Source organism: Mauremys mutica, chromosome 11 (genome assembly GCF_020497125.1).
Source record: "Mauremys mutica isolate MM-2020 ecotype Southern chromosome 11, ASM2049712v1, whole genome shotgun sequence".
NCBI classification, from domain to species: Eukaryota; Metazoa; Chordata; order Testudines; family Geoemydidae; genus Mauremys; species Mauremys mutica.
This window is the reverse complement of record NC_059082.1, coordinates 24761030-24786634: the sequence shown is the minus strand read 5'-3', so window position 1 is coordinate 24786634 and position 25605 is coordinate 24761030. Positions and strand designations below refer to the sequence as shown.

Below are 25605 nucleotides of genomic sequence, written 5' to 3'. Positions count from 1 at the left end.
AGCTACAATCTTGAAGTAAGGTATGCATTTAATGTGTTCTGCTGATAATGAGGGGCTTATTGTGGGGAAAAAACAAACTTGAGATTTGAAATGTATAGTAATATTAATTGTAATATTAATACAAAAATATATATTTCCTTCTTTGATGTGGTCTTGGATACGAAGCCTCAGACTTGGGTATCTGAGATCACCTGTGTTGTTTATTCGATTTTAGCTAAGAAAATTGTCAAAGACATGCAAGTGCACTCCCTGCAAGTGCTGATGTTGAAAGTCACCGTCACCCAAAAGATGACTGTTAGTTTTATATAATTGCATCTAAATGAGCTGATGATACAACACACATGTATTATGATCTCATCAGAATCCTGAACAGCAATTGTTGCCATGTGGTCATGCATTGTTTGGTATAACAACACACTGCACAGTGTAAAAAAGAAAATTTTTCCTGCCTGGCCACTCAAAGAGGAAAAAGATTAAGTGTAGAGGGAGAAGGTTTGAAGGAGACCACCAACCACATCTGAAAGACGTGGCATCAGAGAATAGGATCTCACTATTGACTAAAGTTTATTTGTCCAGGCCCATAAGGGCTTGTCTGTGCTGTGGAGTTAATCTGCAGCTTTTTGATGTACATCAGGTAACTCATAATATCCAAGACAAAATAATAGCATGCATATAGGTCATCTGCTGTCTTTCAGTTCTTATTGTGTGTACGCATGGCAGCAGCTGGCTGTGTACTAAACACATGGTATTCTTGGTTGGACATCCTGGAATCTGTTGCTTTTCTGCTGAATAGTGTATATCCCGGGATATATAGCAGAAGCCAGGTGGGTTCAAATTTTTTAAAATCCGATATTTTCATTGCCTTTGCTCCATTTTTCCTGTCTGGGTAGACTAGTGCCATTTTCGACTAGTGCCAGCATGGATCCGACAGTGCTCCATGTTGCTACTCTGGCAACTGCAAATATGTAGAGGCTGCTTGGGCTGTATTGCACCTCCTCAAAGCAGATAAATTTGGCTTTGATTCCGTCCACTGCACTGTCAAACAGATGATGTGGTGATGGCAGTAGCTCCTCCACCAGCAGTTTCAGTGTGGGAGGAAGTGGGATGAGGACAAGGGAAAAAGGAACAATTGATAGTAGAAGAGTGGATCTTGGAGCAGCTTCACACTGCAGTGCTATTTTGAGGTTTGGGAAACTAGCATAGATTAGTGGGGAAAAAACAACATTCTGCGGCTCTGGGATGACCAACTGTGGTGAGAGATTACAGGGTGGGGAAGGCAACCTTTTTTATGGGCTGAACTAACTGAGGAGTACGCAGCTGGTGATCCATACCTGTGGAGAAGTGGGTTGCCAGTGCCATCTGGAAGCTGACCACACCTGAATGTTACCACTCCATAGCCAACCAATTAATCTTCCATGGGAGTTATGCATCCTCAGGGAGCTAATAAGGTCAATCCTTGAACCACAGGTTCTATTACAATGAGGGCAGATGTTTTCAGGCTCAGCGGGAGGCTGTTGACCATGACTGGAAGCCAGTCTCTCCTTCCTCCTGAGCCTCTTGTCCTCTTCAGCTTGTTGGCGAGCAAGTTCAGAATGCAGGGGACCATCACGTAGTACTTCACTCCATTTTAAGCGATCCTGGGCAAGTATCTCCCAAGTGTCAGTGTCAATATTACACTTTTTTAGGCTGTCCTTCAGCAAGTCCTTATAATGCTTCCGTTGTCCACTCCCGTTATGGTGCCCTTCTTTCAGCTGAGAGAACAGGACCTGTTTTGGGAGGCGATGGTCTGGCATCCGGACAGTGTGACCAGTCCAGCGGAATTGCTGACGGATGATCATTGCCTCGATACTGGTGGTCTTTGCCTCTTCCAGAACACTAATGTTCATGCGCCTGTCTTTCCATTTGATCTTCAGAATCTTATGAAGGCAGCGTTGATGGTGCCACTCAAGGACTTTCAAGTGGTGTCTATATGTTGTCCAAATTTCAGACTCATACTATAGTGTTGGGAGAATAACGACTTGATAAACAAGAAGCTTGGTGTCTGTTCGAATGTCGTGATCTTCAAAAACTCTGTTCCATAAATGAGAAAAAGCTACACTGGCACAGCTCAGGCAGTGTTGAATTTCTGCATCAGTATCTGCCTTGGATGAAAGATGACTTCCAAGATAGAGGAAATGATCGCCATTCTCCAGTGCCCCTCCATTGATTTTGATAGATAGGGCATGTAATACCTCTTTTGGAGAGGGCTGATAGAGCACTTTAGACTTCTTGATATTAAAAGTGAAACCAGACATGCGTAAGCGTTGACAAACACATTCAAGATACTTTGAAGATCTTTCTCAGAGTGAGCAAAGATTGCATTGTCAACAGCATACCGAAGTTCCACAATAGATGTTGTGAAGATCTTACTCTTGACTTTCCGTCTGCTAAGCCTGAACAGCTTTCCGTCCATTCTGTAAATTATTTCAATGCCATCTGTAAACTTCCCCGCAATTAGGTAAAGAATGACATCAATAAAAACCTCAAACATGGTTGGAGCGATGATACAGCTCTGTGTGACTCCTGTTTGTACTTTGAAAGGGTCACTCTGGGAGCCACTGCTGCTCAGAACATTCACTTTCATGTTGTCATGAAGCAATTTTAGGACATTGGATGTCCTGATAAATACATCAGTCTTGGAAAGTACAATCCAGAGGGCACAGCGATTCACTGAATCATAGGCTTTAGTTAGATCAATAAAAGCCATGTACAGTGGTTGGTTTTGCCCTTGACACTTTTCTTGCAGCTACTATGCTGTGACGATCATATCCACAGTTCCACAACGTGGTCGGAAACCACTTTGTGACTTTGGTAAAATGTCTTCTGACAGGGGCAGAAGGCGGGTTGCAAGGATCCGCACCAGAACTTTGCCTGCAGTGGCTAGGAGGGAGATACCATGATAATTTCCACAGTCTACTTTATCCCCTTTCTTGTAGAGGGTGACAGTCAGGGCATCCCCCATTTCACTGGGTATCTCCTCCTTTATCCAGATTTTAAGGATAAGCAGGTAAAGCTGCCAAATTAGCTCTGGTCCACCATCTTTAAAGATTTCAGTGGGGATCCCATCTAGACCTGCTGCCTTGTTGTTGTTCTGCTTGGTGACATTGTGTACCTCATACAAATTGGGAGGGTCTCTGAGCTCATCCCTAAATGGTCATTGAGGGATTTGCTCAAAGATTTCATCTGCAACCGTAGAATTACGGTTAAGGAGATTTTCAAAATGTTTTTCCAGCAAGAATTGATGGCTTTGTTGTCCTTCAGAAGTGTGGTTCCATCCTTAAAGCGAAGAGGATTCAGACCATGGCAAATTGGCCCATAAATAGCCTTGATGGCACTAAAGAAACCACATGTATTATGGATATCCGCGAGATGTTGGAGTACTTGCGCTTTCCCAGGCCACCATTTGTTCTTGAGTTCTCTAGCTTTATGTTGGAATTCCGCTCTCGCCTCGGCATGGGCTTCTCTTTTTATATTATAATTTATGTTGTTCTGCCAAAAACAAAATACCATTCTCTTCTCATTGATGAGTTGCTCAATTTCTGCATCATTCTCGTCAAATCAGTCCTGATGTTTTCTGGTGTGGTAGGCTATGGTTTCCTCACAGGAATTGATGATTACTGCTTTCAACTGGCTCCAGTGTTCCTCAATTTATTCCGGAAACTCTGATGGGAGCTTTTCTTCTAATACTGCTTGGAAGTGATCACGCTTAATAGGGTCCTTCAAATCTTGAACCTTCAACTTGCGCCTGACCTTCTTTTGCAGCCTCCATTTGGGAGCGATCTTAATTTTCATTGTGGATTGAATAAGGCGATGATCAGTTCAACAGTCATCAGCACTTGTCATTGCTCTTGTGAGAAGTACGTCACTATGATTTCGGGCACGAACTATGACATAGTCGAGAAGATGCCAGTGCTTTGACTATGGGTGTCTCCAAGATGTTTTGAACTTTTCCTTTTGTCAGAAAAGACTGTTTGTAATAGTAAGTTCATGTTCAGCACACTTGGTCAGGAGCAGAATTTCATTTGAATTGCTTTTGCCAATTCCTTCTTTCCCAATTGTTCCTTTCCACAGGTCTGAGTCTCGCCCAACACGTGCATTGAAATCCCCCAGAAGGATGATCTTGTCTTCTGTAGGGGTCTCCGATAAAATGGTTTCCAACTGAGAATAAAAATCATCCTTTACATTCTCATCGGCATCCAGTGTTGGTGTATAGGCTCTCACAATAGTTGCCTGTTGATTTTTGGAGCCTCAATTGGAGTGTCATAAACCGCTCATTGATGCCAGCTGGTACCTCAGAGAGGTACCTTACGAGCTTGTTCTTTATAGCAAAGCCCACTCCATGTAATCAGGGTTTATCTATAGATTTTTCCCTTCCAGAAGTAGGTGTATCCTTCTTTCTCCTCCCGCAGTTGTCCTTCATCAGCTCTTCTAGTTTCAGACTAAGCAGCAATATCGATGTTAAACCGACTCAGTTCACGAGCAGTAATGGCTGTACGTTGCTCTGGTCGGTTGCTGTTTGAGTTGTCCATCAGGGTACATACGTTCCAAATTTGAAAAGTTTCTTACATTTTCAACCGCTGAGGTGGTGATCCTGTTGGATGCGGCTATCCAGCCGGAAAAAACAGAGGCAAGACTATTTTTATGGTACCTTTTCTAACCGCCTCCCCATATGGGGTGAGCAGAGTGGATCCTAAAAAGGACTGCTCAGTCGTGGGTGCAGCTGCCGAGATGCTCAACCCGATCCTCTCCATGGATCACCACCTTGTAGTGGTGGAGAGGCTTACGTGTCTCAATGACCCTGAGAGCGATGCTGCCTGGAGTTATGTACTCTCTTAGGGCTATCCATGGCAGAATGGTCAAGGGCAAGGTTCCAGACAAAGTGTGATCCAAGAAGTCCCTAATGGCAGCGCAGACGGAGGATAACTGCACAATGGAGGTGAAACTGTTGTGTAATATTACAATGGCTGTGAAGGTGGATGAAGGCTGCAGCAGATAAAGGATCTCCAATCGTCATGGTGTCCATGCCATTGGTTTCAAGTCCTCTATCTGTTAAGGATAGTGTGGTGACTGTTGTGCACCAGTCTCCACACTTTAAAAGAAGTCCCTCACAGGTATCTTCCAGTTTTTGGGAAAATAACATTTGCATAAGTCAAAAGTCCAGTGGCGAGTGGTGATAGGAACAGGATAGTGAAATCTGGAAGTTCCTAGTTACAGACCGACACACAGGCAGTGGGTATGTGATACAGTCGTCTTGCTTGAGGATTGATTATGGACATTGACAGTGTGGAGATCCTAGGAGATCCGGCTTATCCTCTGCTTCTCTGGTTAAAGAAGCCATCCATAGGCTGTTTGGACAGAAAGAAGGAACTGTTTACCACCTCAGTAATTGCAGAATGACAGTCAAGCGTGCATTTGGCCATTTGAAAGGAAGATGGTTCTGTTTGTGGAATAGGTTGGGAGTTGCAGAAAAAAAAATGGCCAAGATTATAATTGCATGTTGCACAGTATTTGTGAGAGTAATGGAAAAAGCCTTACCAGCGGGTGGGAGGCTAAAGTGCAGAGACTTGCTCAGCAGTTTAAGCAGTCAACAAGATATTTAGTAGAAAATGGAAACACCCAAGGCAATATTGTCAGAGTAGCCTATTGTTTTTATTTTATTTTATTCTGTGACCTGAAAATTGGCAGCTGTACCTCCAGCTGTTAACATGTGAAGAAGGGTGTGATGGATTGTGAGTGGTTTAGTGTTTTTTATGGGCAGTGAAAGTGTGGCATTGTGGACAGTCCTTATTTTACCTTGTCTTTGCCTAGCTACTTTTGTAAAACCCTATGAATTATTTCAAACTTAAGGATTTTCTGTGCAAAACATATTGGTGACTCCTTATGAATGAATTTTTAAAGGCTTTTGTTATTTAATAATCAGTATGGAACAAAAATAAACCTTTAACTGCAACGGTGGGATCTTCTTTTTAAACAATACATTAAACAGCAATCTATTATCTAACAACTACAAAGAATTATTTAAAACAATAGTGAAACAAAAAGATTGAAGTAAACAGTGCAATGCAGGGCAGAACATAAAGCAGGGAGTGGTTTAAAGTCGCAGGCAAGTATATGCCTATCCTCTGGTACTTCTTTTTCATGGGCCTTCTAAACATAAGAATGGCCATACTGGGTCAAACCAGTGGTCCATCCAGCCCGGTATCCTGTCTTCAGACAGTAACCAATGCCAGATGCTTCAAAGGAAATGAACAGAACAGGGCAATTATTGAGTGATTCATTCCCTGTCGTTCATTCCCAGCTTCTGGCAGTTAGAAGCTTAGGGTACAACATCCCCTAGTAATGAGTTCCACGAGCTGACTGTGCATGGTGTGAAGTAGTACTTCCTGTATTTCTGGAGTTGAGTGGCGAGGCTTGAAGTTACCAGGGGCGTTAGAAGGCTCACAAGAGGTGGACTGTCAGATGCAACTGTTTTCACTGCCCTGAGTTTGGAGTTTGTGAAGGGAATGGCCTCTGGAAGCAATTGCTGCAGGGATACAGCAGGGAGGAGTTAGTGTTGTTCCCAGTAGCCTGTGTTGTCCTGGAGTTGCATAACATGGCTGGGTCCCGCTTTGCATTTTGCATTGCCTGCTGCCCTAACAGCAACATGTGCTGCACCAGGGCATTCTGGCTTTGTGTTGCCTCTGCATCTCCCTATCCTTTTCAATCTTGTCTTTTGATGTGGCAACACTGTCCCTGGCAATTACCATGCTGTCTCTGGCCACTCCCATAATCTCTCTGGAGAGCACCCTATCATTTTTCCTCTCTGTCCTCAAATACCGCCTCCACCTCTTCGCTATTTTTGTTTTTCTTTGGGGTTGTGCAGTGTGGTCTGCAAACATTTCATCCTGAGTTTTCCATTTTCTCCCATTCAGGTTAGCCAGACGCTGAGATGTTGATAAAGGCCCTGTCCTTGAGATCTAGCCACTGCAGGGCCCGTGGCTGTGAGAGTAGGACAAACCCACAGTGGGTTATTGTTCATATTCCAGAGAGATTATGATAGCATTTTTTTCATATGCATTTCTGACTTTCCTTCCCAGTCTTGGGGAAATTCCTCTCAGAGATTGTAAAACTGTTTGTTCTTTTTCTTGTTTTGTTCAGCATTCTGGTTGTGGTCCTTCACAGTCATCTGCTTAGTTATGTCCACAAAAAGATCTTTATTCCGGTGGCTGACCACAAGAACTTCCTGTCTCCCTAGATGGTGATGAGATCCAGGGTCTCAGCATGGCTCCAAGCAGCTGCACAAATCATGTTGTAGGCAGGGCTGGCTCCAGCTTTTTTGCCACCCCAAGCGGCAAAAAAAATAAAAAGTCGCAATCGGTGGCACTTCAGCGGCTGCTCTACCGTGCCGCTTCATTCTTCGGTGGCAATTCGGCGGCCGGTCCTTCCCTCCGAGAGGGACTGAGGGACCCGCCACCGAAGACCTGGATGTGCTGCCCCCTTGCATGGGCTGCCCCAGGCACCAGCTTGCTGCGCTGGTGCCTGGAGCCGGCCCTGGTTGTAGGGCTTCTTGAATAATAGTGCACCAAATCAAATCCAGTGGCCAAAATCTGGCCCCCTGCCAGTTTTTAAACAGGGGTGGAGACATCCAGTCACCTTCACACCAAGGAAGGGCACAGAGTTAAACAAACAGGTCAGTGGTGGTTACCCGCAAAACAATGAGAGAGCCATTAGAGGCCTGACAAAGTAATGCACAGCAGCATTATGTGCACATGAACAATAAACCGAACTAACTCAATTTGGAGCAAATTTACTTCACTTTGAAAGAGGATTCTAGATCTCGCAATAAATGCGGAGTTAGTTCACTGTAATGAATGGGGGTTGTGTGTTAGGTTTTTTCAAACCAGAGTAGTGACTAGTAATCCAGTCATCCAGTCACCAGTAATCCACTTAGATCCAATCTGGTAGCCTTCTTGTATCTGACCCCAAAGCGCATTCATTTTAATGAGACTCTTTCTATTGATTTTAGTGGATTTTTTTAATAAGGCCTCTAGGTAATCTAAATATGTTAGCCAATGACTGGCTAGTATTTTTCTGGATCTATATGGAAAGCATGAATGTATTTTGCGTTAGGTAAATTTCCTTTCTTTAAAATGGACCAAAATTTAATTATTTTGGTTTTTCAGTATTCTAAATTGATATCTGAATTATTAATTGTTAAGAATTCTTAATCTATTAGCACTGATCAGTTCTGAGTTTTACCATATCTCTGTAGAAACCCTAAACATTTTAGCATAATTTAATGAGAAAATGGAATGTTATAAAATAATTGTTAATAAATTTGGCAGTGACTGCAGCGATTGAACAAATGTAACTCTTAAGAAACCCAATAGGGAGCTAGATTAGGTAATTCCCCCCCCCCTGTAAATTCCTAGCTACAGCTATGCATATGGAGTAACGTTGACATTTATCTTTGAAAAGAGTTCTGTTTCATGTTTAGTTCATATATTCTAAATGTGGTTAAATATATAGAAAGGGATAAAGGCAGCAGGGTCAGTAATAAGTGAAGTAAATGTGTTTAAACAAGATACTACTTTTGTACTCTCATCAGGGATATTTTGAACTGGCAAAATTTCTGATAAACAGTGCGTATTTATGAACCAAAGTGTTATAACTCTCTTTTCTTGTGTTATTAATTTAATCATCACTCTGTAGAGGTTTTATTCAACCTTGGTATCCATAAACTGACTCTTCCTTTCTGTTGGATGGCTAATGCAGCATGATTCAATAGTTTTCCGATTACTTGGAATTTTTTTTAATAAGTGATAAATGTATATACACTGTTTATAAAGTTTGATGCACTTTGTCTTTTTTAAGTAGATTAGATCTTTCTAAAAATGAAGAACTTGTAACAGTTTTCTTTTTAGTCTTTGGGTGCTTAGAAACTTAGATTGTATTTTAACAACAAAGAAAACAGGATCTTATTGGTAAATGGGAATAAACAAACATCAATTGCAACCATACATCTACTTTTCTGAAAATCATTCCTTAACCCCTCTCTTATAGCAGCAATTATAAATTCACAGTTTATTGTAACTAAATTCCACCTTTAAATTGTTTTGTTCTCATCAATCTACTTCCTATACCCACATCACATTCCCCACTTCTTTGGAAGGAATTGAAGAATGATTTTATCCTGGTTTTGAGGGTTGAGGTGGAAGTAACTCCAATAGACCTTACTTTCTAAAACAGTGGTTCTCAAACTAGGGCTGCCGCTTGTTCAGGGAAAGCCCCTGGTGGGCTGGGACGGTTTGTTTACCTGCTGTGGCTGCGGGTCCCCGCTCCAGGCCAATGGGAGCTGCAGGAAGCGGTGTGGGCCGAGGGACCTACTGGCCACCACTTCCCGCAGCCCCCATTGGCCTGGAGCGGCGAACCGTGGCCACTGGGAGCTGCGATCGGCCAAACCTGCAGACACAGCAGATAAACAAACCGGCCCGGCCTGCCAGGAGCTTTCCCTGAACAAGCGGCAGCCCTAATTTGAGAACCACTGTTCTAAAAGATTCCAAGTTTGTTTCCTTGGAGCATGCTGGACTTCAAACACTGGGGATTCATATAAGCAGTCATCTCAGAGAACCATAATTGCTATGACAAGTAATGGTTTTAATTAGATTTCATTATAGTTGCTTGGTGTCTTAAGGACTTAGCATTACCTTTAATCTTTAATTGTTTGTCTATTTTTAGCAAATATTCTTGGGATATATTATGTAATTGCACTTTGTTTTTTCATCACATTTAGAGCATTTTGGATGGATAAAAGGGGTGTGTAGCCATGAGGGCCAAAAACACTGCCCATGGTCTTGATATAGAAAGTCCATATACTCAATATTTACTTACCTTTACAAGAATATAGTTTTAAATATTGAAATACAAAAGTATACTTTTTTCTTCAAAACAGACCTGCTCTTTTTATTCCAGTTTATTCCAATTCTGTAAATTGTAAAGTATTGTAGAAGTATTATAACTGTGATCTGTGTTTTTCTAACCTGGATAAAATTTTTAATTGTTATTTTTAGAAAAAAATTACAATAACGATGTATGTTGCATGCTAACATGATTTACTTTCACTTGCAGCTACTTTGAAAATGTCTGAAAATTCCAGTGACAGTGATTCATCTGGTGGCTGGACTGTCATCAATCATGAGGTACTTAGTCTCAATTAATATTAACAAACGTGGTTAACTTAAGTCACATTTGTTTTCCAGTTTACATTATTCTATATAGTCCATTGCACCTTTTCCCTTCTATAATTAGTGAATTTCCTATTTGTGTGGATATTTCACACAGATGTAGAGGAGAAAGAAACTTTTTTAAAATAGGAAAATATGATTGCAAAGCTATAGAATTTGGCAGATACACTTGGGGGTTGGTATAGCATCTGATACAGCTTTTAACTTTTAAAACAACGACAGCAACAAAAAAGCCCAACTAAACAAAAAGCTGATTAGATTTCAAGTTGATGTCCCTTTAAGAAATTCGTAGCATTTTGGTCCCACTTTCTCTTTGGTGCATTTCCCCCAAAAACATTGACATTGTATGTCATCTGCACTTTTGTTTACCATTGCCAGCGTATTTCTACTCTCCTTAAACCTAATGTGGGACGTGGACAGTGCAGTGGTTCCTCCAAGGTCTATATTACTACACCAAGCAACTTGAACCTTGCCTCATCAACCATGGCTTTTGATCACATCTCCAGCCTTGGGTTCCTTTCCTCTTTCTGTGCAAAACCATGGCAAGAGGCCAAAAATCCAGTGGACAACAAGGTGGTGGTAAAGGGCCTTTGAGTCAACCAGTATCTTTTATGTTCCTGTTTACAAGGGTTTAGTCAGATGCGCCTCTTTATAGGGACATGCTAATTAGTCCTCTGTATTTTGGCATTCCAGATATACTGGGTAAGAGTTGATTCAGCTCCACTGGAGGTTTATCAACAGTCAGAATGCTCGTGTAGACAGGGTTCTGGTACCTACTGTTGTTTTTAACCATTGTATTGTCTAACCCTCTTCAGAACATACCTAGATGACATGATGGAAAAACATTAGCGGCCTCTGACACTCTTTCTGCACCAACACTTCCTGTATTGCTACTATTAGAAGAGCTGAATCAGTGGTAACACAGCCCATTAGTCAGTGTGTGTTATGCATCCCCATCTGTGCCCAGTCCACAGATCATGTGAGTCATCTGTTACAGCCCCCAGGTACAACTGTTGTCATCACAATAGCAATGGTGGGAAATTTGAGGGGAAAAAAGGCTGCTATAGGTAAATCCTATGTGTTCTGATATGAGGTTCAAAGAAGCAATAACTTTATGGGACAAACAAAGTTCATGTTAAAAAAGCAGATCCATGCTTCTGGTTCTCAGTGGTAATTCCTTGGCTACTTCTGTCTTCATCTGCAGAGTTTGAAAAATCTACTTGCCCACAGTGAATAAGAATATTTCACAAGTTAAATAGCATCAACTTCTGCAGAATTTAAACTTTCCTTTAAAAATGAATCAGATTCCTAGCTTGTATGGTTGCTATGATAACCTTCCAAAGATGAATTGAGCGTAAATGAATGCAATGAGTTGTTCCAAATTCTGCAAAGAAAGAGCTCCAATGTTATCATTGTTCAGTGATGTTCAGAAATTAAACCGTATTTTCTCAGTGGTTTAAAATTGTCGTATATACTCGTTCATAAGCTGAATTTTTTTAGTAAAAAAGGGAAGCACCAGAGAAGGGGGTCAGCTTATGAACGGGTATAGAGAGGAAGAGGTGGGACACAGCCCCTCCCCACAACAGAGGGAGCAAGGAGAGGCAGCAGAGCCAGAAGGGAAGAGGCGGGGCCAAAGTCTCTCCGCTTCTGGCCACGCTGCTCTCCCCTCAGCCTCTGAAGCAGCTGCAGCTCTGGGGCTGGCAGGCTGCAGCCGTGCCGCTCAGCCCCACCCTCCAGAGCAGGCTGTGGCCGCACCGCCTGGCCCAGCCCACTAGAACATGCTGCGACTGTGCTGTCCGGTCTGGCCCGCCGGAGCAGGCTGCAGCCATGCTGCCCAGCCTGCCAGAGCAGCTCCAGCCAGGCCAGAGACATCCTCCCCTGGCCCTCCCCAGATAAGGTGGGAAGGGATGGAATGGGGAGAGTGTGGGAGTCCCAGGCTACGGGAGGGGGCATGTGGGGAGTGGTCACAGGGGTTAGTCCCCCGACCCCACCCCCAGCTTCTCCCCCCCAAAAAAAATTTCCCCACCAGTTGCTGTCCCAGTCCGTCAGGGTAAGCAGCTGGCGTGCTGGGACACTGTGTTTACTTAAGTTTACCTCTATGCCTGTGGACACTCAAGGTAAACAAACCATCTCAGCCTGCCAGCAGCTTATCCTGATGGCCCGGGAGCCAAAGTTTTCTGACCCCTGAATTATAGGGTTGGCTTATGAACAGGTCATAAAAATTTTCCATTTTTACTTATCCATCTTGGAGGGGTCGGCTTCTAAACGAACCAGCTTATGATCGAGTGTATATACTAGTTCGTTATATTCCTCTATACACCACCTAGCAAAAACAAGGCTCTCCTGTGCAGTGGTTAAAAGCTGGTGGGCTAATATTTCATTAGTGTCAGGAACAACCCGGTGAATAGATTCATGCCTAAGAAGGAGCTTCAAGGTAGGTTCAAGCATACTAAGGACCTCTATAGCAGTGGTCCCTAGCCTTTTTGTGGCCAGTAGCAAATTCATGTTTTCAGAAGAGTGTGGCGGGCGCCAACAATTACTCACATATAGGGCCGGCTCTGGGTACCAGTGGAGCAAGCACGTGCCTGGGGCAGCACATGCTACGGAGCAGCATTCCGTCCATTCTGCAGAGTCGGAGCGTTTTGTTTTGTGTGGTTTTTTTTGTTTGTTTGTTTGTTTTGGCGCCAGTTCTGGGCAATGCAGAGAGAATCCGGAGAGAAGCCGGGAGCACAGAGAACACTGGCGCCCGCAGCCCTGGAGTACTCTGTCCCCAGCAGGCGTGGGGCCCTGGCTTCTCTCCCCTGCTGGGCACTAGGCGGGCCCTGCGCCTGCCGGGGACAGAGAATACCAGCGCCCACAGCCTGCAGCCCCGGAGAAGCCAGAGAGAAGCCACAACCCCACGCCTGCCAGGGACAGAGAACACTGGCGCCCGCAGTCTGCAGCCCCGGAGAAGCCGGAGAGAAGCCACAGCCCCGCGTCTGCCAGGGACAGAGAACACTGGCGCCTGCATCCCCGGAGTTCTCTGTCCCCAGCAGGTGCAGGGCCGTGGCTTCTCTATCCTGCTGGGCACTAGGCGGGCGCACATAAATGCCCCAGTGGGCGCCATAGCGGGGACTACTACACTATAGCATCCTCCCACCACACTTCAGTGATTTTGTCATGGAAAAACTTGTCCAGCCTCTTCCTTTAGAAAGTTAAAAAAAAAAAAAATTCTCAGCGGTTGGAAGCAAGCTTTCAGAAAGTCCCCTGGTTGCATTATTTAACTGAGATGTCTCTTTAGATCAGTGGTCCCCAACCTTTTTGTCTGGCGGGTGCCAGACGAAGGACCGTGGCGGCGGTTGAGCATCCACCGAAATGCCGCCAAATTTCGGCGGCATTTCGGCGGATGCTTGACTGCCGCCACGGTCCTTTTTTTTAGTCAACAGAAAAACCCCCCACAAAACAGTTGCTAAACTACAAAAACAGGTTACTTAGTTTTAAAAAGGTTTCAAAATTGGTAATAACCTTATTACAGGATTGTACAGATTTATTCTTTATTCAAAAAGTATTTAATGTGAATGTTTTTTGAGATCTCTAATGTTCTTAAAGCTCGTGATTAACACAAGCACTCTTTAAAAACAAAAACAAACCTGTTTGCTTAACTCCTGGAGGAGGGAGTAGAGGGGGAATGATCTTGAAGTATTACTGTTGCTGTAATCTCACACCTGTTGCTGCAAAAATAGCCAACTCTCTGTTTACAAAATAGGAGTTGGTCTTGATCCAGGATGAGTTAACATTTTCACTTGGGCTCTATTTTTTTAACAGTCTTACATGAATTTCCTCAGTATTTTTTTTGTTTGTTTTTTGAGGAATGTTACATTATGAAGATTCACTATCCAGACAGTTTGATTAATCAAGCAAGACTGCCAACCATATTGAGAGTTCTGTCCCAGGCAGTTGCCTAGCTTTGTACATCTTCAGTCTCCATTTAGCTGTAAAGTGGTCAGATACTTGCAGCCAAGGCATCTGTGTTTTCCTGGATTAAAGAGAGAAATCCAATTTAGACAGGTTTTAAAAGCTATTTTGCAGTCCAGTATTGTTGACCTCTTGTGTGTTACACATGTTACGTCACCTTGGTCAGGGACGGATTAACGCAGGGGCTTTAGGGGCTGCAGCTCAGGGCCTCGGGCTAAGGGGGGCTCTGCAAAAATAAATCCATAATGATATACAATTCAGTGGTCACCAACCCGTCGATCACGATTGACTGGACAATCCTGGAGCCTCTGCCAATTGATCACGATCTCCTGGCTGCTAAAAGTCTGGTGACACAGCACCTCCCAGCCTGAGCCTGCACCTCGCACCCCCTCCTGCACCCCAACTCCCTGCCCCAGGTCAGAATCCCCTCCTGCACCCAAATTTCCTCCCAGAGCCTGCACCCCTCTCCTTCTCCTGCACCCCAACACTCTGCCCCAGCCTGGATCCCCCTCCTGCACCCAAACTCCCTCCCACAAAGAAATTAATATTACAACTGTTCCAAGGTAAGAAGTAGGCTATTTTGAATTAACTGAATTATATTTTACATGTTTTAAAACTGAAATGTATCCACAGAACGGCTTTATGTTCATTAAAAGGCAAGTTTAGTATAGCATTAATAGCCTCGATGCCATAATTGTGATCATTTTGTTTTAAATTAGGAAAAAGACTTGTATACAGGGGTCCCACAAAATCTAATAGCCCTGGGCCAGGAGATTTAATCCGGCCCTGACCTTGGTGTCTGTGTGAAAAGTCACTCAAATTTGCCAAGGGAAAAAATCAGTTTGCACAAGTACAGTAGAGAATTGTAAGAAGGTGGCCGCTAAATTCTCTGAAGATTTCAGTGAGCATCAAGCTTCATCCCCTTATAGCTCCTACATACCAGTTGGATTGTGTTTGGGCCATCCTTTGGGCTGGGCTGGATTTTCCCTTTCTCCTCCGAGCTGCCAGGGGCTCCAGACACTGAAACAGAGAGCAGGAGAAGTCTCTCTCCTGTGCTTTCAGTGTTGCTTCTGGTGGGGCTCAGGCAGCATGGAAGACAAGGAGGAAGCAGCCTGATTTGAATGTAAAAGGGGGAAGGAAGAAAAGGAGTAGATGCAAGGGGACAAGGGCAAGAGCAGGGGGAGCAGAAGATGGTGGTAGTAACAATGATAGGGCAAAGGGGAAGGAGCAGTGTGTGGGGGGGGGGTAGGGCAGGAGCTATGGCTGGGGACAGAACACAGGCAGGATGGGCAGGAACTAGAGGAAAGGAGGAAGAGCTGGGGATAAGGGCAGAAAGGTCTGTAACACACTGGAAAACACTCATCTAAAGAACCTGGAATCTAATCCAGGTCCTGAGTCTCAACATTCATAGCTATTTGCTGACAGCAAAGGAAACACAATGGCAGCGTGTCTCCATCCTCCTCTAGTGGCAAGTCCACATAGTCTGCAGCCTTCTATTGCTACCTGTTCTATTAATTCAAGTGATAGAAGGCGATGCTGTGGATTTAAAGATCTCAACCCTGCTGGTGGACCACATAGAGGTCAGTATGGTTCCACGTGATGGACTTTTTTTCAATTTGTGTTTTAAAAAACATAGGGGTTTTTAAAATTTAATTTCCTATGTTAAAACAGTGTTAAAGTTGCAAGTGGTGCACTCAAAAGTTAGGACATGCTAGTATTATGGTTGCCTGTACATTCTTAATTTAGTCCCTTGTGCATATAGATTATGATGCAGTCTTTAACTACGTATTCATATAATATTTTTTCCACAAGACTCAAGACATGTTCCTCCTCCCGCCCCATATTTCTGTACTCAGGTGCACCAGTTTCTTCTTGCTTGCTGTCTGGGCACGAGCAGCTGGAGCACTGAGAGTGCAGGAAAGATAACCTCCCCATTTTCCGTTTCTGTAACTGGCTCTGTAGCCAGGGCTGGATTTAGCAAGTGCGGGGCCCGATTCAGATAGTTTTGACGGGGCCCTGGTAGGGATGACTCACCCGGCGGTGCTCCGGGTCTTCGGCAGCACTTCGGCAGCGGGTCCTTCACTCACTCCGAGTCTTCGGCGACACTGGAACTAGTGAAGGACCCGCCGCTGAAATGCCACCAAAGACCCGGAGTGCTGCTGGGTGAGTAAAAATTAAAAAGGTGCCTAAGTTAGGCGCTCTTCTTTAGGGCACGGGGCCCTCTTAGGCGCGGGGCCTGATTCTGTAGCAGTGGGGAGCAATTGCAGGAAAAGTCCTGCTCCCCTCCTGCAGCCAGGGTTGGAGCATGGCCACTGGAGACAGAATCTTCTTGGGATAATTTAGCTGCCAAACTAACAAGTCTCTACTGAGCATGTGCAATCTGTGAATTTTTAGAGGCTTATAATTTGGCCAAATTTTGATGGATTTTCACAAAAACAGCAAAAGATACATCCCTACACCACAGTGACTCCCTGCCAAATTTCAAATCCCTGCTCCAAAGCATGGAGATGCAAGAGTTTCTCAGTGAAACAGTTGCAAGAATTTTTGAATGTGAGAGAAAATAATTTACATTTGTTCTTAGGAATGGCTGAACCATTTTTACTGAAATTAAAAAAAAAAAGGGGGTGGTGGTGGTGGTGGGGGGAACATAAAGCCTCTTCCCCGAAAAAAGGAAAAAAACAAAACACATCCTGAGGCAGATGCTCAACATGGAGAAAAAGCCCAAATGGTTAAAATTTGTCAGTGGTTTCTATAAACAGCTGTAAAATAGGATCTTATAATAGGAATGGGGGACATCTTTAACTATAGGTGGCAGTAATAACTGTCTGTCCATCCATGCATCCATCCATTCATCCATCCATCCATCTATCCACATGAAAGAATTTGGTCATCTTCTGTTTATCCTGGGTTATGCATACCCATTGCTTGGATGCTGCTTTCTCTATTTCTCTATTTTCCTTTTACAAGTAAGTATGTTCTCTGATGGAGAAGAATAAAAGTATGTGGGTGCAAGGGACAATTTTCAACCTGATTGGCTGTGTCTGATTGACAGGGGTGGCATGAAGATATCCATTAGTTTGCATTGATGAATCTCACAGGGAATATTTTCAGATAAGAAACTGATCATTCTTTTAGGGTAAAAATATTATTTTAAACATTCGATGTACACCTGGAAATGTTCACTGTGAAACATATCAGAGCTTGTATGATACAGTACTAATAGGTTATACTTTTGAAACCCTGTTGAATTATTAGTGTCTTCTGGTTTTTGAAAATTAAGTTGCTTTCATTATATTCCTTTGTCTGTGTGTTACTATGTTTAGCTTGACTTAATGTCAGACTTTTGAAGTTTAAGCATACCCCACCCCTCAGCCTCATTTTGTTGGGAGAAAAAGGGATCCAGAATAAGATAACTACATTAATAAAGACCATATATTTAATCTCTCTAAATTCTACCTTTTTTAGCAAAATAAAACATTTGGATACTTTAACTGACTGCAAACAACTAAAGAGTACAGCTACCGAGTTTGAACAGCTAGGTGACAAGCCTGATTGTGAATTTATTGATGTTTATAAGTATCATCCGATGAAGTGGGTATTCACCCACGAAAACTCATGCTCCAATACGTCTGTTAGTCTATAAGGTGCCACAGGACTCTTTGCTGCTTTTATAAGTATCATGGTTTCACTTTCTACATTTCTTTTCCTTTGCTTTTCTCATTCATAATCATTTTAAATCTCATCCTTTAACATCTTTTCCTTTCTGTAATTAGTACCATATCTAATGTTTTTACATTTCTTTTTCTTCCACCTTCTGTACCGTAACACTTTGTTTTAGGGCTGTCGATTAATCACAGTTAACTCACGCGATTAACTAAAAAAAAAAGAATCACGATTAAAAAAATTGAATCGTGGTTAATCGCAGTTTTAATTGCACTATTTAACAATAGAATACCAATTGAAATTTATTAAATATTTTTGATGTTTTTCTGTCTTTTCATATATATTGTAATCTGTGTTGTAATTGAAATCAAAGTGTATATTATTTTTGATTAGATATTTGCACTATAAAAATGATCAACAAAAAATAGTATTTTTCAATTCACCTCATACGAGTACTGCAGTGTAATCTTTGTCATGAAAGTGCAATTTAAAAATGTAGATTTTGTTGTTGTTACATAACTGCACTCAAAAACAAACCAATGTAAAACTTCAGAGCCTGCAAGTCCACTCAGTCCTACTTCTTGTTCAGCCAATCTCTAAGACAAACAAGTTTGTTTACATTTGCAGGAGATAATGCTGCCCTCTTCTTATTTACAATGTCACCAGAAAGTGAGAGCAGGTATTTGCATGGCACTTTTGTAGCCAGCATAGCATGGTATTTATGTGCCAGATTTGTATGCCGCTTCATGCTTCGGCCACCATTCCAGAGGACATGCATCCATGCTGATAACACCCGTTAAAAAAATGTGTTAATTAAATTTGTGACTGAACTCCTTGGGGGAGAATTGTATGTCCCCTGCTCTGTTTTACCTGCATTCTGCCATATATTTCATGTTATAGCAGTCTCGGATGATGACCCCGCACATGTTGTTCATTTTAAGAACACTTTCACTGCAGATCTGACAAAACGCAAAGAAGGTACCAATGTGAGATTTCTAACTTGACCCAGCATTTAATAATCTGAAGTGCCTTCCAAAATCTGAGAGGGACGAGATGTGGAACATGCTTTCAGAAGTCTTAAAATTGCAATGCTCCGATGTGGAAACTACAGAACCTAACCATCAAAAAAGAAAATCACCCTTCTTCTGGTGGCATCTGACTCAGATAATGAAAATGAATATGTGTTGGTCTGCACTGCTTTGGATTGTTATCGAGCAGAACCCGTCATCAGCCTGGACACATGTCCCTTGGAATGGTGGTTGAAGCATGAAGGGACATATGAGTCTTTTTAGTGTATCTGCCACATAAATATCCTGCGACGCTGGCTATAACAGTGCCATGCGAACGCCTGTTCTCACTTTCAGGTGACATTGTAAACAAGAAGCGGGCAGCATTATCTCCTGCAAATGTAAACAAACTTGTTTGTCTGAGCGATTGGCTGAACAAGAAGTAGGACTGAGTGGACTTGCAGGCTCTAAAATTTTACATTTTTTTTGAATGCAGTTATTTTTGTACATAATTCTACATTTGTAAGTTCAACTTTCATGATAAAGAGATTGCATTGCAGTACTTGTATTAGATGAATTGAAAAATACTATTTTTTTTGTTTTTTTTTTACAGTGGAAATACTTGTAATCAAAAATAAATATAAAGTGAGCACTGTACACTTTGTATTCTGTGTTGTAATTGAAATCAATATATTTGAAAATGTAGAGAACACCCACAAATATTTAAATAAATGGTATTTTATTATTGTTTAGCAGTGCAATTAATTGCAATTAATTTTTTTAATTACGCAATTAATCGCGAGTAATTTTTGTAATCGCTTGACTGCCCTACTTTGTTTAGTTTTAGAGATTACCAGTTTTCAATTTGGTCTGTTATTTTTGTTCATTATTGTTTGTTATTTTTCTCTGTAACCCTTTTCAAGTACTTTGGAATAAAAAGGCTGTTATTTCAGTAAATATAATGTAAAGCTTTCTATTCTTCAGGGGTCTGATATAGAGACCGTGACCTCTGAAAATGGAGGAACAAATAGTAATCTTGAGCCTGCATCAGAAGAATATGCTACTTTGGTGGAGGAAGAAGAGCAACCATTTGATTTGAGAGGTAAGATATTAAAAGCAGAGCTATTCTACAAAATATGCAAGACTTCTGTTGTAGCGATTAGTTTTGTCCAAGATATTCTATATGTAAACCTTAATAAAGACAGTGTATAGGCCTGTGTCACATTACTTCTTTATCCATCTTGTGGACAACTTTCAGTAATTAGAATTACAAATATATTCCTTCTTAAAGTGTATATGGGAATGAAATAATTAGTATGGCGCATATTTCTGAAGCATTACTTCAGGCATGTTAACGAAGAGTACCTATTTGTATAGTTGAAAGATAGCTATATAATTATTGATACATAAATCATGATTTAATTAAAATTCCTTAATTATGTCATATTCAAAATCAGGATAATTTAGAAGCAAATGTGAATTATATCTATAATAAGAATTCAGTAATGTCACTTTGAAGCCTAAAATATCTGTGGAGTCAGTGTGAAGTGTTGGGAGCACTACAGGGATAGTTGAGAGCTACCCCTTGTTGTCAACTGTTGGGAATGGGCCACATCCACCCTAATTGAATTGGCCTTGTTAGCACCGACCCCCCACTTGGTAAAGCAATTCCAATCTTTTCGTGTGCTGTATATTTATACCTGCTTACTGTATTTTCCACTCCATGTATCTGATGAAGTGGGTTATATTCCACGAAAGCTTATGCCCAAATAAATGTTAGTTTCTAAGATGCCACAGGGACTCCTCGTTTTTTCTTTTTGTTCAGAATATTCCCAGGCTGAATCATCACTGGATTTTTGTGGACTAGTACCATCCAATTTTTAAGTTCTGAGCCAATTTGACTTTATAAATTAAATCTGTTCAGTGTCTTCTGTAGCTGTACACCCTGGAAAAAAAATCAACATAACCACCCACGCAACAACACAACCGTCACACACAATAATCGCAAATGCACAGAGACCCTAACTGCAGCACATACTCCTCATTGACCATCTACACAAGTCAGCACAAATCTCCAAGCGCAGCCCATGCAAAACACAGTCCCCAAGCACAACCTCCCACATGCACAAATCCACACAACCACTGCTTATTCTTCACTTGCACAAAACACAAAATCCCCCAATACAACCCTCCAGACACAAATCAACACATCCACAGTCAGCACGCACAATAATACGAAACACAAACTACCCCTCACTGTAGCATACTTCCCTTATTTGCCACCCGCACAGTTCAACACAGATCTCCCAGCATCCCCCCGATGCAACTCAATACAACCACGCACATTACAACACAGTTATCACACACAGTAACCCCTACAAAACCCCCAGACGCAACACAATCACCTGCACAGTAATACAATCGGCATACACAAATATTCCAGTAAAACACAACCAGCACACACAATAATCCCAAACACATTTAGTCCCTCAATGCAATAAACACCTTCATTAGCCACACAAAGTTAACACAAATCAAGACAAAATCTGCCATCACAACACAAACAGTTGCCCTTATACTTACTATAAATCTGAGCAGTCACTGTGGGTCATCACTAGTTGTTAAATAAACTTCAACTAATTGGTAGTATGGAGGTGGCTCTGTGTTAAAATTGCATTGAGATTTGTGTTTAAAGCCGAATGAAAATCCTTCCATTTTATACTTTAATTATTGAATTTTGTATCAACATTTAACACTTTCTCTCTTCCTAGAGCAATTGAGTTTTCGATAATATTTTTTATCGAAGACTTATTAAGTTTGCCAGAGCTAACAGTTGGAAATGAGACCTTTTTGAAACTTTTTTTCCTGAGTCTCACATTTTTTCGGACTGACTCTTTGTTTTATATTCAAACCACCACAATCCCTTGAAACTTCAAATTTCTCTGTCCTACACAGTCTACCATCTTGGGGATAAGAGAGTTTTCAAATCATACTCTAAAATGTATAGTTATTATCATAACTTAATTGAGCTCTGCAAAGACAAAGAGTGGAGCTGTTAAATTCCATTAGCTGCTATTTCTCTGCAGTTGAGCCTGTCTCCCTGAATCCACAGATCAACCCTTGTGTACACCTCCCCAAGCCCTGAGCTTGAGGAGCTAGGCTGGACAGCAGTGATATGGCAAGGGGTGCTGGGAGCTATGAGGGGCATCAGAAGAGAGTGGGGTATTGAGGGGATGCTACCCATGGCAGCAACAGCATGGGAGCGCCCTTGAAGGTTATGATTCAGCTCAGATATATAATGGCCACCTTCTCCTTTGAAGCTTTCCAACACAACCCCATTTCCCCTCTATGCCCTGTGCATAGCCCCCCATATTTTCCTCTCCTGAGGATCTCAAAAAGGACAGGAGAGAAGTTGTGTTCTGACAAACAATAGGGAGTTTGTCAAATTGGAGCTCTCCCTCTTTGCTTATCCATGTCCCGTTTTGTTTCCCACCCTCTGTGGCTCTGCTACCTGGTACACTAAGAGAGCACAGTATTTCTGCACTGAGGCATCAGTGCTTCAAAGACACCTAATGGCACTGCTGCAAGGGAGCTGATAGGGTGTGTGCGCCCATGTGAGGGCCTATAAGCATGGAGTGGAGCTATAGGGATTGAATGAGGTTTATGGGAACTATGTGAGTAGCATGGGAGGAGTAGGGCTGTGCAGGGACTTCAGTTAGGGAATCCACTGTCTCTGTGGCAAGGAGTGGAGTTTGAAGTGCCAACCAAATCTTAAAACACAGAATTTGCAAAGTTGGACTTTGTGCATGCTCAAATATATGCTAATGAGGAAGCGTAGCATTCTGAGGCCTTTACCATGAGATCTTCCTCTAGCAGCCAATACATGGTCTGTCATCCAGAAATTAAGACCAGTTAAACTATCAGTAGAAATCTCTTTGGGTGATATTTAATAATTGTTGTTATTGTAGTGCCTAGATGGCCCAAACAAGATTGGGTCCAATTGTGATAGAATACAGTCCCTGTCCCAAGAAGGTTACCATATAAATAGATGATGCCTTGTCAGACATATGATGGGAAGGGAAATAGAGGCACAGAAAGGTGAAGTGACTTACTCAAGGTCATGCAGCAGACCAGTGGCAGAACTGGGAATAGAACACAGACCTGCTGAGTCCCAGGTCAGTGCTTTGTCAACTGGACCTCTCTGCCTCTCAGTGGAAGCTATCTACAAGGTAATGGGGCACATCTTCCAAAATGTGCATGCGCATTTTGGAATGCCCAATTTTAAATACCCTATCCCAATTCATATGTAAGTCCTGGTTTCCATATATACAAAGCATGTGCAAACCTCAGCTTATATGCATGTATTTGCACACCTAGATTGAGTGCATGAATTTGGGCATGCACATTTTTTGAAGTTAGCTTCATAATATAAATCGGAAAAAACTAATTTGCCCTATTTAATCTTTTTATAAATAGGTTGAATAGGATAAATATTTTTTCCAATTTGTATTATGAAGCTAAGACCATTCTTGGTAAGTTTTATTAAATGAGTTTTAACAGTGAGATGATTCACACAGTTAATGCAAAACCCCAGATGGTAAAATATAATAAAATTTTGATTTAATGTCCAGGAATCCATTATCCAAAGCGGGGTCAGGTCTCTCAATATTTTGAAAAGTCCTTGGATTATCCAGATTTATCTATGTTCCGTCATGATGTCTGGATAACTGAGGACATACTGTTGAGTCTAATCAAGTGTATGGTTATGGTGTAGGTTGCTTCTAGTATGATCAATGCAATGAGTGTCTAAATAAAAGCATCCTCACATTATCGTATCCTAGTGATAAAGTATTTGGATTCTGATGTTTCTTAGAGGGATGTTAAAAATGAAGTTTAATACATTTGAAGAATGTTTATTCAGGAATGATTTAGCTTTTGAAATTGTTTGATATTACTGAAGAAAAGTGGAGTCCATGTTTTTAATCCCACATTAATTGAAGATTTCTTTGTACTACAGCTGAATGCAGCAAAGATGATGTGGCATCAATGGTAGAAACTTCTCATGCTGCCTTGGAGGAAACCCAGGCAGTTTCTGAGGTATATTATATATTGTATAGCTCAAAGACTTAAATGAACCCCACCTTACAATGCCAAGCAGTATTTTTAAGACACAAAAATAAAGATGTTATTATTCCTCTTTTGCTCCTAAAGCATTAACTACTTTCTGTTTTTAAAATGCTCTACTTCCTGTATGTCTGTTTGAATAACCTCTTTTTATATTACTGATTTTTTTAGGTAAAGAAAGAAAGATTGCCTGATCACGGTTCCTGTATTGGGGCTATTAGTGATGATTCTGACATTGTTACCCTTGAAACACCTAAAGTAGAAGAAATTGGAACGCAGGAAGAAACTGCAATTGTTGATGAGGAAGCTCAAGGTTCAGATGATTTTAACATGGGTTCTTCCTCCAGCAGCCAGTACACATTCTGTCAACCAGAAACTGGTAAGAGTATTAACTGCAGAGGAACTATGTACAAATGGTACAAAAAAAGGGCGGGCTTGGGATCTCCTTTAGTGACTAAATTAGGAGAGCCTTATTTCCTGCTTGTATAGTTCTCTTTGGGAAACGTCTCAGTCTGTATGAAAACATATCCCAAATGTCTGCAGATTTCATACTCTTGATCTCATACTTTGCGCTAGCATAAGCTTTATGGTACTTTTCAAAAGTACTGCTAAATTAGAAGCATTTATAGGACTGTGAAATGCATGCTGGCTAAAATACAAAATATATTACTGACATGTTTTAGAGGATTTATATGATTTTTTTTTACCTTTCATGCTTCAGATTTCTTACTTAGAAATCTTTTATATTTCCTTTTGGAAATGTGTTGATTTGCCAAAGAGCTGAGATAGATGGAATTATATCTCAGTAACCAATTAAGTATCATATGTTGATGTTTGGGGCATAAAAGACGAATAACAATGTCATGCCACAAATGGACTCTCTTCCCCTTATACTGCACTATGTATAATATCTTGTAGAGGAGTTGAAGCTCTTATTAATTTGTACAAATGTCACACAGCATGATATGTAGGAAGAAGGGTATGAAACTACAGCGAAGTTTGGGGTTTTTTTACATTTGTCTTCTCCCTGACTACCTTTTTCTCTAGTTTCATGTGCTTCCTTCTTGCTCCATTATCCTGCTTACTTGTGTTGCGTTCTCTTACTGCCTCTTCTCTTACTCATTCCCTGTCATAACACACATTTATACTGCTTCCAAGTGAGGGGGAAGGATAGCTCAGTGGTTTGATACTCATTGGCCTGCTAAACCCAAGGTTGTGAGTTCAGTCCTTGAGGGGACCATTTAGGGAACTGGGGTAAAAATCTGGGGATTGGTCCTGCTTTGAGCAGGGGGTTGGACTAAATGACCTCCTGAGGTCCCTTCCAACCCTAATATTCTATGACTCAGGTTAGGGTTGCCAACTTTCTAATGGCACAAAACCGAAAAACCCTTGCTCTGCCCCACCCCTTCTCCGAGGCCGTGCCCCTGCTCACTCCATCCCCCCTTCCTCAGTCACTTGCTCTCCCCCACCCTCACTCACTTTCATGAGGCTGGGGCAGGGGATTGGGGTGTGTGTGCAGGCTCTGTCTGGGCATGTGGGTTCCCAGCCAATGGGAGTTGCAGAGCCGGCGCTTGAGGTGGGGGCAGTGTGCAGAG

At 41.9% G+C, this 25605-nt stretch overlaps 1 protein-coding gene across 5 annotated transcripts in view; it reads left to right on the top strand.

Annotated features, from left to right (window-relative positions):
• Positions 1-25605, top strand: part of CCPG1 (cell cycle progression 1) — a 59049-nt gene that overhangs the window by 14849 nt on the left and 18595 nt on the right. For 3 of the 5 annotated variants that reach the window (XM_044979519.1, XM_044979518.1, XM_044979516.1), the window contains exons 2-5: positions 10147-10217; positions 19871-19988; positions 23904-23983; positions 24182-24389. In XM_044979519.1, the coding sequence (XP_044835454.1) occupies positions 10158-10217; positions 19871-19988; positions 23904-23983; positions 24182-24389 (466 nt within the window). In that variant the 5' untranslated portion in view covers positions 10147-10157. Of the gene's footprint in view, positions 1-443; positions 635-699; positions 825-10146; positions 10218-19870; positions 19989-23903; positions 23984-24181; positions 24390-25605 lie in introns of those variants that run through there. The other 2 variants (XM_044979521.1, XM_044979520.1) reach the window with 2 other exon arrangements.